Source organism: Hipposideros armiger, unplaced genomic scaffold (genome assembly GCF_001890085.2).
Source record: "Hipposideros armiger isolate ML-2016 unplaced genomic scaffold, ASM189008v1 scaffold_64, whole genome shotgun sequence".
In the NCBI taxonomy this organism is placed as follows: Eukaryota; Metazoa; Chordata; class Mammalia; order Chiroptera; family Hipposideridae; genus Hipposideros; species Hipposideros armiger.
Window position 1 is genome coordinate 1,111,434 of NW_017731414.1, and position 14,424 is coordinate 1,125,857.

Sequence of the window (14,424 nt, forward strand, 5' to 3'; positions counted from 1 at the left end):
GTCAGGGATGCTGCACCCTCTACAGCTAAGATGGTGAACAGCAGCTCAACCTTGAGCTGGTCAGCCGTGAGTGGCTGGCAACAGCTTAAGGCTGCAGTGAGGCTGCTGTAAGCTACCATGAGTGGCTGGCAGCTGGCGTGAGCCACTGTGATTGGCTGATCAATGGCTGGCGACTGATCTGCCTCACCCGGGAAAGAGCTCCCAGCGCAATGATAATATACCAACATGAGCCAGTGAAGCGACATCCTCCACAACTAGACTGAAGAACAAAAGGACAGCAACTTGTCTGTTCTCCTTCCCAATTCCCCAATAAAATCTTAAAAAAAAAAAAATTTCATGGCTTACGGTGGTATGCATTTTTTATTGAAGCTAATCGTTGCTTAACACATGAAAGGTTCTTTTGATATGACTTCCCAGAACTAGAATTGTAAGATTTTCACATTTCTCCCTAAAACCTCTGGGAAACTCAGAGCGTGCATCTATAGAAGATGTTAACAAAGCCAGGCATTCTGGGGAACGTAGTTCTGGTTTGTACGGAGCGGGACCCCTGGCGCTGAGCAGTCACATTTCCGGCGGAAGTTGCTGGGCGTGAGAAGAAAAGAGACAGTTTTCCGCATACGTCTCTGCTCACAGGCGCACCTGAGCGACGCATGAAGGGCGTGGCTCCGTGTCCCCACAAGGTTGGCCGGCGGCTTTCCGGGCAGGCGCAAACGGCGCTTCATGCGCTCCGCCCTCGCAAGGCCGTCTGGGAGTTGTAGTTCGGACTCTTACCCCAACCCGGCCGTGGGACATTGGCTCAGAAGTCCGAGGCGGTCCACTGCCTTTGGCGCTTCGCTCGGAGGATGGATCCCGGGCACGACGCGGCGCCGTTGGCTGGCCTGGCCTGGTCGTCGGCCTCGGCGCCTCCGCCGCGGGGATTCAGTGCAGTGAGTGGCGTTGGGGAGCGGGGATTGAACAGGGGCTTGGGAGGCTGCGGCAGGGCAGGAGCCTGGCGCTGACCCGCTTCCCGCCGTAGATCTCTTGTACCGTGGAGGGGGCGCCCGCAAGCTTCGGCAAGAGCTTCGCGCAGAAATCTGGCTATTTCCTGTGCCTCAGTACCTTGGGCAGCTTGGAGGTAAGGGGCGTCCACCTCCAGGATCCTTGGGGTCCGCCCACTCCCCCAGTCATTTCGCCGGGCCGTACGCCAGGCGCGCGGTCCCGGCTGCTGAGTGACTCTCGCTCTATTCTCCCCAATCCAGAACCCTCAGGAGAACGTGGTGGCAGATATCCAGGTCCTGGTGGACAAGAGCCCCCTCCCACCGGGCTTCTCCCCGGTCTGCGACCCCTTGGATTCCAGTGAGGACCGCGTCGGAGCCTGGGGGTGGGGGGCGCGTCCGCGTCCCTGCGTGGAGGTTTTGGGAGGCGGGGGGATGTGAAGGGACAACAGGCGCGCGATTGCTGAGCTTTGGCCGCCCCCTTATTGCACTGGTGTATGACAGGGTTGGCTGAGGACTCGGTGCCCTGTTCTAGGGCGGGGTGGCGGACCCGGCCCTGCGTAAAAATGTGCAGTTGGCACAACCTCAGCCCTAGAGTCACAATTGCAACCTGTTTTATTGCTGTCACTTCTACATCTCCTTACACCGTAGCCAGGCTGAACCACGAGCAGTTCTCTTTCATTTCCAGGCTTTTGCACACTCCGATTCCTCTGCCTGGAGCACCCTTTCCCCACTCTTCTGGTTAACTAATACTTCTCTCTCCCCACCCCTCTTCTGTCCTGCGCAACTCTGGCGCTGCCCTCCCAGCCATGACCGCTCTGCTTTCTAACCACCCGGCTCTCTCCCGCTCACGGTGTCTTGTTATTTTTATTTGATTCTCAGGGTAGATTTATTGATAGTGGAGTTAACAAACTTTTTCTGTAAAGGGCCAGGTAGTAAATATAATATTTAAGGCTTTGTAGACCAGGTGGTGTCTGTTGCATATTCTTTTTTTTTTTTTCTTCACAACCCTTTAAAAATGTAAAAACCATCCTTAGCTCATGTGCCCTACAAAAACAGATGTTGGGTGGGACTTGGCTCATGAGCACCCAGTTCTGTCTGATTCCACAGTTACCCATTCTAGCTGTGGTGCACATGGTCACCCATGCATGCTCCTCCATGTCACCAAAGATAAGCCATCCCCAATGGCTCCATGAATGGAATGTCTATACCATTCATGATTTAACCACTGCCCTCACACCATCCAGGTGACTGCCTTAAACAGCGCCCTGGCTAGTGTCACCTTTGAGCTATCTTTGGGTCCCTTCCCTGCTTTTCCATCTTCTTACTCCCCTGCCCTCTACTCCCAGAGGCCTCCGTGTCCAAGAAGAAACGCATGTGTGTGAAGTTGATGCCCCTGGGGGCCGCGGACACAGCTGTGTTTGACATCCGGCTGAGTGGGAAGACCAAGACTGTGCCTGGATACCTGCGAGTAGGGTAGGGCTGCCACCCAGCCTCTAGCCTCCTTCCTTGCCCTCCAACTCCCATATGTACACCTCTGACCCTAAGGGACTCCCCAGAGGCCTCCTGTCCCTTCTGTCACCTCTCTGGGCCTCAGTTTCCACATGTTAAAATGGTCTCATGGGGCCATCATAAGGAATAATTGAGTTGGTGTGTTTGAAGCGCACAGTATGGTGATGGGACCCAGCATTGCTTAGGATGTGGGCTGAGATGCTGAAAGGAAAACTCTCCAAAAGGCAGGAGTCACCCAGAGGCCCGGGTTCCCCTTTCCTTCTCCTGGCACCTATTCTTATCCCTGGCTGCACCTTGCGCCAGAACCCCTCCTTTCTTCCCTCCCCTTCTAGGGACATGGGTGGCTTTGCCATCTGGTGCAAGAAGGCAAAGGCCCCTCGGCCAGTGCCCAAGCCCCGAACTCTCAGCCGGGATATGCAGGGCCTCTCCTTGGACCCACCTGGCCAGCCCAGGTGAGTCCTGGGCTCGGGGATGGGGGCCACAAAAGGGGGATCAGGCCTAACCTGGGCTGTCTGGTCTCCACCAGCAAGGGCAGCTTCCCAGAGCGGACGCTGTCCAGACTGGGCTCACGGGCCTCCACCCTGCGGAGGAATGATTCCATATACGAGGCCTCCAACCTCTATGGCATCTCAGGTGAGTGCAGAGTGGGAAACTGAGGCACGGGGGTGGGGCAAGACTGCTTGAAGGTTATGCAGCCTGGAAGGGGCACGGCCAACGTTGGAACCAGGACTGGCTCCATGCTTATTCTGTAAAGACTGGGGAAGGTAAGGGAGCCTTTGGGGCAGGCTTCTGGGGTTGTGTGGGCAGCAGTGAGGCCCCCAGCCCTATTCCTTTCAGCTTTTTACCTCACTCCCTGTGCTTCCCTCAGCCATGGATGGGGTTCCCTTCACGCTGCACCCCCGATTCGAAGGCAAGAGCTGCGGCCCCCTGGTGAGTCTGGGCCCTGGGGAGCCTGGGCCGGTCCTTTCCCATCACTTTTCTAGCACTGGAATGCAGTGAGCATCATCCGTGCATTCCGTCCTCAGCACAGAGGCCCATGTTCCTGGGTTTAGGGAGGCTAGAAGCCAAGGGGTAAGGGCCGGAGGGTCTTAGTCTGAACAGGGGAGTCAGGAGGGTCAGCTGGATGCTGGTGGCTAGAGGCTGTAGCAGGAAGAGGGAGGGGATGTTCAGGCAAATACTAAGGGGGGGCCCATCCTTGAAGATAAGGAAATGGGGGTTCCAGGTAGGGGTCTGGGCCCCAAACTGACCTGACCTTGCCCACCAGGCCTTCTCTGCCTTTGCTGATCTGACCATCAAGTCTCTGGCGGACATTGAGGAGGAGGTGGGTGCGGGGTGGGTGGGTGCGGGGTGGGGAGGGGCTGGGAAGGGGGTGCTGGGCCCCCACCATCTCTCGGGGCTGGAGATCACTCAGTCCCTAAATGTCCCCCTATTCCTTGGACATCCCGATGGCCCCTCCCTCACTCTGAGCTCTCTTCCCCCAGTACAACTATGGCTTCGTGGTGGAGAAAACAGCAGCTGCGCGCCTGCCTCCCAGCGTGTCATAGCCCTTTGCCAACCCTAGGGAAGAGCCCCCTGCCTGACACTCCCTGAACCGGCGGCTGCCCGCCCCACCTTATGTTGGGAACCTTGGTGACACAGGGCATGCTGGACCCTCATATGCAGAGCTGCTATCCTGAAGGAGGGGGTAGACCTGGCTGCTTGGTGATGACGTCGCCTGCCCTGGGCCCTGCAGGGCAGGGGTGGGGGTTGGATGGAAACCAGTGCCTTTAAGTCATTTGTGTCAAAACTCTGGTGCCTGGAGGCCCCATGGGCATCCTCCTGGAAATAAACATGCACGTCGTCTGGGGTCCTTATCATGACCCTGGGTCCTCTGTGGCTTCTGGTCTTCACCTCGCACTTGGAGCACAAGCCAGATTTCACCTGCTGGGTTAGAAATCCTAGCAGGTGAAACCCTAGAGGGGAGGTGGCACTATTGCAACTCCTGTTCCACAGAATGGGGAACAGAGGCTCAGCAAGGGCCTGCGCCAGGACTCTGGATCACAGCGAAGACCCTTCCCGCCCCTCTACCCTTGAGCATAACAGTAATAACAGTAACAGCTACCGTTTGTCACAGAACCATGTCCCCAACACCTGAGGCACAGTATCTCACTTAATCCTCCTACAGCCCAGTGGGGAGACCTTATTTTGTCACCATTTTACAGTTAGGAGAACTGAGGCAGGGAGTGGCTAAGGTCACAGCTGGGAGTAGAACCCAGAGCCCACTCTTACCCAGCAAGCTTTTCCTCCTTTTATGCATCCCTTTTCCTCCACTGTACTGTGGATACAAATGGTGAACTCTTCCCTTTTTTTTTTTTTTTTAGCTGAGCCATCCTGCCACCTGTTGGCAGCTCAGCTTGGGCCGGGACTCGAACCGCTGTTGCTCGGAGCTCGCACTCTTGAGCGAGCTCTTAACCAACCGAGCCACTCGGCAGGCCCCAAATGGTGAACTCTTATTTGCAGTAATTAAATTTTATAAAGTCACCATAAAAATTGAATTAGGGAATACTGGACTCCTCAGGAAAATGGGTAGTTTCCTATGAGACTCTGGTCATATTTTTGTCAAGTGATCAATAGATAACCTTGTTTTGTGTGTGTTTCAAGACACCTTGTTTATTATATATACTGTTGACTTGTTAACATTGAACTTGCTGCCAATTGTAACTCAGGCCTAAACAAAGCCCACCTAACACGTGTTTTCTCTGAAAGGCACATCCCAGCCTCCTTGAGCTTAGCAACACCAGACAGCACTTCCGCTCTACGGTTGGGGGCTTTTTAAAAACAGAAATGCCAAGGAAAAGCGTAAAATTGTGCCACTAAATAGACTGCAAGAAGGACTTGTTTACAGCCTTTGAACTGGAACAAGACGGCAGAGTATCACTTTTCCACCTCCTCTGGGAACAATCACTTCCTGCGACTCAAAAATGTACTGCTCTGTGCATGTCCTCCAATGACTACAAAAGCACCAGAAGTATTAATTTGGGGGGGGGGGATTACAAATTTTAGCCAGTAGGATAATTCACAAATAAGGAAGCTGAATAATGAGGGTAGACTATGTGTGAAATTATATAGTTGCCCCAGGCTCACGCTGTTTTTCTGCCACTTGCATGCTTCTCCCTTTTCTGCTGTCTTCCACACCCCTGTAGCATCAGGGTGGCCCAGGTTCTGCCACCGTCAGGAACATCCCCAGATCTCTGTGGCTCAAAGTCTAAGGCCTATTTAGTGTTCACACCATGTGCCCACAGCAAGGCAGCAGCAAACTGCTGGTTGTAGCTGTGCAGAAATCTCAGACAGTGGGGACAGACTCACAAAGGTCTCACAGTGTAAATTAAATGCCATAGTCTAGAAGTGCCTTCTTCAAGTTCTGCTTACAGTTCATTGGCCAGAATGGGTCCCATGGGACCTAGAAGGGATAGATCACCCACCTGGGCCGTTGTGTCTAACAACACTTCTCCTAGAGTCTGCAGGGGAGACTGCCTTGCACAGGGGTCTGAGGGAAAAGGGTTCCCTGCTCTGTGATCTGAGCGGGGGTGGGGTGAGGGGGAGGCAAGCCTCTGCTTTGGAGTCTGAGGGAGGAGGCAAATCCCTGCTCTGGGGTCTGAGTGGGGAGACAGCTGTCCTGGAGAGGTGGGTGTGGGGAGACCATGCAAAAGGTACCCCCTCCCCCACACTCAGTTTGGGAAAACTAGGCCTTGAGTGCTAAGATATCTCCCGCATCTCCCCCTCTGGGCACAGCCAGCCCCTGCCAGGTCCCGCCCAGGCTGCTCTGGCGCCGGCTTAGGAATCCGATGCCATGTGCTAGCAAAGCTCATTTGTTCTCCCTGGTTTCCTTCTCAGCCTCCCCCAAACCAGCCCTGGATCACTTTCCAAGGTGTCTGTGTGTGATGGGGCCCCTGCATGACCTGTGCTAGCCTCAGATCTAACTGGACCGTCATATGACCGTGCAAAATTCCAAACCCCTGAACCCTGCTGGGCCTGGATCCTCACAGCCTCCCAAAGTGACCAGAGCCACATCAATCTTAACAGCCCCAGGCCGAGCTGACATCATCTTGGGCTACCAAGGAGGGAGCTGGGAGCTGAAGTCGTACCTTTCCCTTCTTTTGCTCCTGGGTACCAAGAGGGACATTTCTGGAGATACGCTGTCCCAGCTCCACTGCTCACTAGCTAGTGACCCTGAGCAGTGACTCAACCTCTCTGTATTTATAGAACTTTTCCATCACCCCAAAAGGAGACCCTGTCCCCACAGCAGTCACTCCCCTACTCCCCCACCCCCCATCCCCTGGCAACCACCAATCTGCTCTGTGTCTGTATGGATTTGCCTGTTCTGGAGATTTCATATAAATGAAATCCTACACTACGTGACCTTTCATATCTGACATCTTTCACTCAATGTGATGGTTTCAAGGTTCATCCAGGTTGTAGCATGTGTCAGTGCTTCATTCTTTTTTATGGCTGAGTAACCTTCCATTGTGTGGATGGACAACATTTTATTCATCCTTTCATCAGTTGATGGACACTTGGGCTGTTTCCACCTTTGGAGATTGTGACTAGTGCCGCTATGAACATGCATGTTCAAGGATTTGTTTGAACACCTGTTTTCAATTCTTTTAGGCCTCCTCAAATGTTATATCCCCACCCTAGTCCTGTTCCTGGGGATGAGGCCAAGGCGTCCAGCTTCTAGTTCCTCTGACCAATCCAGAAGATGAGGCCCTCTGCACCAGCATCCAGCCAGGGGTGCTTCCTCCTCGCTCTACTCTCTCCCCCACCCTGAGACCCCGGGACCTGCCCCATTCCAGGTAGTTCTCAGAAACTAGAGTCTCCAGTACTCCTCAGGCACCTGCTCTCTCCTGGATCCCTATGTGATGGGGTTTCAGCCACCGCTGCTGTGTGGCCTCACTTCTTGGGCCTCAGTTTCCCCATCTGTGAGTGGGGCTTTCCTGAAGATTAACTGAGGCCAGGAAAGCACCTGGCCTGTGCCTGCAATACCAGGCATTTGATAAAGACGTGACATTTATGTATTCTTATTTTATCTTCTTTGTTTTGTTTTGTTTTTCTTTTAGCTGAGCCATCCTGCCATCTGTTGGCAGCTCAACAGCAGCTCAGCTCGGGCCGGGCATCGAACCGCTGTTGCTCAGAGCTCGCACTCTTGAGCGAGCTCTTAACCAACTGAGCCACTCGGCCGGCCTTATCTTCTTTGTTGATATCCATCATGCTTGCCAAGAGCCGATGCTTACTGGGCACCCACGTGTCAGGCGCCACAAGGGACACTCATGTACATTATTCCTTGGCCCTACTCCACCGGCGAGGAGAAAGTCTGTATAGCTTCCCAGGGGCCAGGGAGGAGATGGCCAAGGCTGGTGAGGCACCCAGATCTGTGATCAGCTGAGTCCTTACCTGGGGTCAAACTTGGGAACCAGCTACCCTGCTGATTGCTGTCATTTCTCTGCCCATTGGGAAGGGTCTCAGGGGGTCTTCAAGCCACTGTGTGGCTGAGACTCCTCTGCTCCCTGGGTCCTGGAGTCCAGTGGCCTAGGAAGGGACAGGCTGGGAGACTTCAAAGGACATCTGTCCAATTGGGGTGGGGGTGGGGGGTCAGGCTATCCCCACTCCCAGTGAAATTTGTGGGAGATGGGTGCCAGACTGGGGTCTACAAGGGGCACATCTCCTGCCTCCCATTCCTGTCACCCCACCCCTCACCCCAAACTTGGACTTGGCCATGCAGCACGTCAGGTGTGGCTCAAGTGACACACAAATGAGGGTTGAAGTTTATTTGCGGGTTCTGCAAGAAGGGAGTGGGGCCAGGGCCCCTGGAGAACCCTGGGGCACCAAGCTATCTACTCCAAGCCCTGTCAATTCCGTGAGCCCCAGAAACTGGCCGTCAACCCCTCCTTTTCCTGCCATCAGGCACTCTGACTGACAGCAGCACAGCCTGACACAAATTGAGGCCATACTGTGCACAGGCTCCCTGAATGGCTTACATTGAGTCTCACAGGAGCCCTAGGCAGAGGGACCGCTTCTATTCCCATTTTATAGACAAGGAAACTGAGACACAGAGTGGTGAAGCCCTCAGCCATGGACCCACAGCCAGGAGTCTCGGTGCAGCCCTCCAGGGGTGCTGTGGCCCTGGGATGCTCTAAGCTCTGCCACACGTTTCAAACGCTCACAGCCTGGAAGGAGTTGCAGGGACTTGCACTGTTCGAATCCTGGCTCTGACGCTCAGTACTGGCCGGGGGACCCCTGGTGAGTCACTGCCCCTCTCTGGGCCTCGGTTTCCTCATCTGTAAAACGGATGGAGACATTTAGAGAACTACCGCCTAAATCCCACCATCCCCTCCTGCCTATCACAGAACCTCATTTCTCTGCACAGCTACATTTCCCAGCCTCCCCTGCAGCAAGGTGTGGCCATATGTCTCTGTTCTGGTCAGTGAGATATAAGCAGAAGGGTCCCAAGACCTCCCAGGAAGACTTCCAAAAGATGGTGAGCCAGCCCTGACCTCTGCCTTTCCCTCCAAGTGAGGAGGTGAAGGCTGGAGCTATGGCAGCCATCTTGTGCCATATGGCAAACTTGAGGACAAAAGCCAAGGATGCTGTGAACTCAGGGAGAAATCAAGTTGTACTGCTACTGTATCTGACCCTGGATCTATCTCTACAGAGTCCTATTCCTGCTGCCTGACACCAGCTCTCTATCCCTGATCCCTGGGCTCATACCAGTGTGGAGTCTTTTCCCGAACTCCCTGGTTTGTGGCTCAGCATGCTGCGCATCTCATGGGTGACCCCTTCCCAGTGCCCCCCACTGGCTGATAGTGACCGGTGCATTCGGGATGCAGGCAGGCCGCTCTCCCAGCCTCCCTCCATGGCTGCAGGTCCTGTGGCAGTGACCGTGGGTCTGAGGGGGTCCCCAGGTTCTGGGTGAAATGAGTAGGGGGTTCGGTGGTGGGTACCCTGTTGGGGCTGAGCCTCAGGGCTGGCCTTGGAGACTCCAGTGTGGCGGACAGGGTCATCTTCAAAGTGCGGTGGGGACAGCTCATGGAGGCCACGGCGGGTGGCCCGGGCGGCCCGGAGCAGAGTGTGGGTCAGCACAGCCACCAGGGCCAGGGCACCCAAGCCAAGGATGGAGGCAGCTGCTGCTCCTGTCTCGATCTCGAAGAGCAGCAGGGCGTAGATGGACAGTGCTGAGGAAGGAAATGTTTCCCATTTATTCAGTCAACAAATATTTGCTCCCCAAGCCCTGGAAGAGGTCCCCAAACAGGGGCAGTTATTCAAAACCATATGATAGGCACATGGGTTAACTTATTTAATCCTCTCACACCCCACAAATACATCATCATGATGTCAATTTTACCATAAATGGGTAAATTTTAGATTATGTGTACTTTACCACAATTAAAACAACCCAGGTCTCAGGTTTTCTGAATCTCTGCGATTGGCCTTGAGTGAGTCACAGCTCCTGTCTGGCCTCCTTTTGCTGATCTGAACAAGATGGCTGGTGACCAGACCTTAAGAACCTGTACTTGTTCTCTGTCACCCTGTCCAGCATCAAATTAGCACCAGTCTTTACCGTGGGGACTGTCCTATGCATTGTAGGACATTTAGCAGTGTCCACCTACTAGACACCAGTAGCACCCTCCCCCTGCCCTGTTGTTACAACCAAAAATGTCTCCAGATATTGCCAACTGTCTCCCGGGGCACAGAATCAGCCCCCACCGAGGACTGCCAGTCCAGTTCCTACCCTAACCCTGGCTACTGATCTAGGAGCTCTGACCCACCCCTGTGGCATCAGTGATGTGTATGGTACTAGACTTGGTCAATCAGCATTGCTTTCCCTGGATGTAGGGATTGCTACAGGGCTATCACATGACCCAAGCTCAGCCAATCAGATTCAGCCTTGGGATGTTTGCTTGGGATATGGGGAGGGAGGAATTTTCTTACTGCATCTCCTGGGAAACTGGTAGAACAGAAGCCCAGAGCTGACGGAGGACTTACTGGCTCCTTGTGGGCTGTTTTGGTGCTTTCTCTGGCTCTGCATTCTTGCTTTTGAAAATGCCACACTGTATCATGTCTGACATTTTAAAGTGAGGCCAAGGACTTTTTTTGCTCTAAACATTTTTGAAAAGGTCTTTAGAATTATTCTTTTGGCTCTGGTTAGCAACGAATGGAGGATTGGCTGGACATGCTAGGGAATTTTTGCCTAGTGAGGTCACCTAACCTCAAAAAGAATCTAAATGAGAGCTGAATGAATTCTTAATTTAACACTTAATGAGGCTCAGATAGTTACTTTTTTTGCCCTTTTCTCGTATTTTAGAATGAGGATATTTTATTCTCCAAGTTGCCAACAGTTTTGTCAGCTCATGAAAAGGCTGGAGGCTGGAGGCATTATGTTGAAAGTGCTGACAGATACAGGTGTCCTCCTCAGGGGACAGCAGGTGAAGAGGTGAAGCAAGAGCCATTTCTGATGACCTCATTTGAGCACCTAGATCCAGCCACACCTGAAGCCAACCACCCCTGATCTTTTCTGACACGCAAGTCACCCCATCCACTCTCTTTTTTAGAAAAAAACCCCACATCTGGAGCATTTTATTAAGTTCAACAACAAAAGTTATGCAAAGTTTCCTGCACTTTATATACAAATTCCCACAATGAGCTGTAGGCTCACATCTCATAAGCACATATTTTAAAAATATCTTCTAAACTTCTACTTCTCTATTTTGAGACTAATAAAAAAACAGTGATAGCAAATCCCTATTTTTCATTCGGTTGAATAATTTTTCTTCCAGTAAAACAGATTGTTTATTGGGCTGCCAGGGATTAGTGTGTGACTCAGCACGGAGTATGCAGACCATCAACAAATTTTTCAAGATTATGACAAAACATAAGATGTCAGGAGTCTCTTTAAAGAAACTTGATGAAACTTGGTGACTTGATGCCTTTACCAGCAGGTATGGGTAAAAGTTGATCTAAGAAAAGTTATTACAAGTCAGAAAAGGAAAGACAGGGTGGTGGGTCCTCTGGAACCCAGCTAATTAATTATTTTTACTCTGTTTTATGTTTTGGGATTTTAAATTGTACTTATAGTTTATAAAGCACATTTCCCCCTCCTTAAGCCATTCTTGAGCTGAAAGTTCTAATATTTGTAACTAAAACAGTTTTTGCTAAGGCTAACTAACCTCTGAAACACTATCTCCAGAAACCACCAAGGACATAGAAACTTTTGTTTAAACCAAAAGTTTCCGTAGAAAACTGATGAATCAGGTGTTCTGAAGACAAGTACCATTTATGAACTCCGCCCCCCCCCCAATGGGGCCAGATGTCATCTGTGGCTTTTACAGGGATTAACTCAGCAATTCTCTGAGGCAATAAACAGTTATCATCCCACTGTACAGACAAGGAACCTGAGGCACAGAGAGAATTTTCCCAAGGCCTCAGAGTGAGAAAGTGTCAGAGCCAGGAGTTGAACACGGGCAGGGCGGCTCCAGAGCTGACTCCATTTATGGGGCCATTACCCTTGGTCACCCAACCCAGGGCCCTATACCCCACATCCTGTCCCCGAGCACACACCTGCCAAGTAGACGGAGACCCCGCAGCAGAAGAGACCAAGGGCCACATGTCTGAGGAGGCGGCAGTCGTACAGAAACCAGTCAGACCTGGGAGGGAGGAAGGCAGGAAGGAAAAGGGCTCAGGGGGTAAAGCTGGTGGGGGAAGGCCAGAGGAGGGAGGGAATGATCCAGCTTTGGGGAACATGAGATCTATGTGAGGACCCAATCATCTATCCACCTCTCCATCCATCCACCCACCTATCCATTCTTCCAGTTAAATGTTTACCACCATTTACCATCCATCCATTCATCTCCACCAATTACTCAATCATACAGCCACGCATCCATTTAACCATGCTCTGTGAATGCATCTACCCATTCATTCATTCATTACTTATCCATCCATGTATCCATCATCCCCCTCCTATTCACTATCCATCAATCCAACCAAACATCCATCTGTCCTGCTATCCAACCACCATCCCTTCCCCTCCCTCATAACCCATCCATGTGAGTCAGTCCGTTCAAACATCCAACACTCACAAAGTAGCTATTATGTACGGACACTTGCTAGTCACCTGACTTCCATTATTTTACAGGCCATAAGCTTATTTGGGAGATGAGGAAACTGGTTAACGCTACCAATGATGATAGAAACAGAGTCCCAAGAGCTGACACTGACTGAGGACCTAGTTTTGGTACCTGGCACCCGTGCTACATACTTTCATGGTGGGCACTTTCCCTTCTCCAGTCCCAAGAGATTAGGAAATGTAGGCTCTGAGAGCTTCCATCATCACTCACCTCCCACCAGTACAACGGAAGTGGCCTCCTCCCTGGTCTCCCTGCACTTAGAACTTAATGTTCCATAAATGACAGACGCTTTCAACACTAGAGCTAGCTGACCCCGGGGGCCTCTCTGAGTCTCAGTTGCCACATCTGTAAAATGGGGGGTCACAGCAGTGGTTGCACCTGTTGTAAAATTTCAACTAATATAGAATGGAGGAAAAGAGGCAGGGATGGAAAAAAAGAGGAGAGGAAGGGAGGGAAGGATGGACGGAGTCAGGGAGAGATGATAAAGGGATGTGGGGAGGGATAGATGGATGGAGGGAAGAAGGGAAAAAACCTCTCCCCCCAACCTGAGGCCCAGATAGGGGCAGCGGCTTGCCCAGGCTCGGCCAGTACCCAGCTGGGCGGAGGGTCCAGTCCTCCTACCTGCCGGGGCCAGGCCCCCTGGCCAGCTCGGCGCCCAGGTGGCCGCAGAGCGCGGCGAGCAGCAAGCAGGTGAGGCCCAGCACCAAGGCGAGCGCTGCCAGGGCTGCGGCCAGCGGCAGCAGCGCCCCGGCCGCGTCCTCGGGCAGCCCGGGGCCCGCGTCCAGCTCCGGGCCCAGCCCGTCGGCGCGCAGCCCCCGCAGCTCCGCGCGGCCTGCCTGCAGCTGGAACAGCAGCTGCGCGCCCAGAGCCGCCAGTACCGCCGCCGGGACGCCCAGCAGGATCATCGCAGCCAGCACCCGGCTGCCGTAAGAGCGGACCATGGCGGGGGTCCTGCAGGATTGGGGGCAGTCGAGCAGTCAGAGATTTTCGGGGGTCAGGGGAGTTGTGGGGTCCCGAGGGAGGCGGGGTCGCAGGGGTGTCTGAAAGTTGGAAGGCTACGGGGGGCCTCGGGATGCCGGTCACAGAGGGGGACGAGGAAGCTCCGTGAAAACTTAAGACAAAGTCTCTTCTCCTCCCTCCGGAGACCCTGCGGGCGCCCCCTCCTGGCCTACAGGTGCTGGCGGGGTGGGGCAGGCGCGGGGCGGGGCCAAGAAGGGGCGGGGCGGCCCCACCAGGGGAAAGGGAGAGGTGGCCCCATCCTGGGAGCCTGACAGATTCCCAAACTCCTAAAAGTACCCCCCTACACACCGCTGCCCTAAGCATCTGTTTTACTGTTGGGTTGGGTTTTTTTGAATTTTTTATTGGGGGGCAGTGTGTTTTTCTAGGACCCACCAGCTCCAAGTCAAGTAGTTGTTTCAATCTAATTGTGGAGGGCATTACTCAGTGGCCCATGTGGGGATCAAATTGGCAACCTTGGTGTTATGAGCACTGCGCTCTAACCAACTGAGCTAACCAGCCGCCCCTTTACTGTTGTTTTTAAAAAAGAAACTTGAACACAATTTTAATTCACTTTGATATTTGGTTTTTATCTGTGAACCTTGCAATTGTTTGTGATTTTCATCCGTTCACCTTCTTTCAAGGCTTTGCAGAAATGTTGCCTCCTCCGCGATGCAAAATAGAGATGAAATTTACATGAAATACAATTCACCATTTTAAAGTGAACAATTCAGTGGCAGTTAGTGCATTTACAATGTTGTGCAACCATCACCTCTATTTAT

The 14,424-nt window shown here is 52.8% G+C and overlaps 2 protein-coding genes across 3 annotated transcripts; one reads left to right on the forward strand and one right to left on the reverse strand.

The window, feature by feature from the left end:
• The first annotated feature begins 676 nt into the window (after positions 1 to 676).
• MVB12A (multivesicular body subunit 12A) lies at positions 677 to 4,345 on the forward strand. Its single transcript, XM_019641765.1, has 9 exons — positions 677 to 926; positions 1,016 to 1,114; positions 1,239 to 1,335; positions 2,324 to 2,450; positions 2,819 to 2,938; positions 3,013 to 3,119; positions 3,355 to 3,416; positions 3,751 to 3,807; positions 3,968 to 4,345. Exons 1-9 carry the CDS (start codon positions 843 to 845, stop codon positions 4,028 to 4,030), a joined length of 816 nt encoding a protein of 271 aa, XP_019497310.1. The 5' UTR covers positions 677 to 842; the 3' UTR covers positions 4,031 to 4,345.
• Positions 4,346 to 8,275: 3,930 nt separating this feature from the next.
• TMEM221 (transmembrane protein 221) lies at positions 8,276 to 13,769 on the reverse strand. Of its 2 annotated transcripts, XM_019641832.1 has the most exons (4): positions 13,268 to 13,769; positions 12,078 to 12,163; positions 9,464 to 9,694; positions 8,276 to 8,800 (listed from the first exon to the last, which is right to left on the reverse strand). In XM_019641832.1, exons 1-4 carry the CDS (start codon positions 13,585 to 13,587, stop codon positions 8,739 to 8,741), a joined length of 699 nt encoding a protein of 232 aa, XP_019497377.1. In that variant the 5' UTR covers positions 13,588 to 13,769; the 3' UTR covers positions 8,276 to 8,738. The 2 variants fall into 2 exon arrangements, with proteins under 2 accessions (XP_019497377.1, XP_019497376.1); XM_019641831.1 differs by having other exon boundaries at positions 8,276 to 9,694.
• Between the last annotated feature and the right edge of the window lie 655 nt (positions 13,770 to 14,424).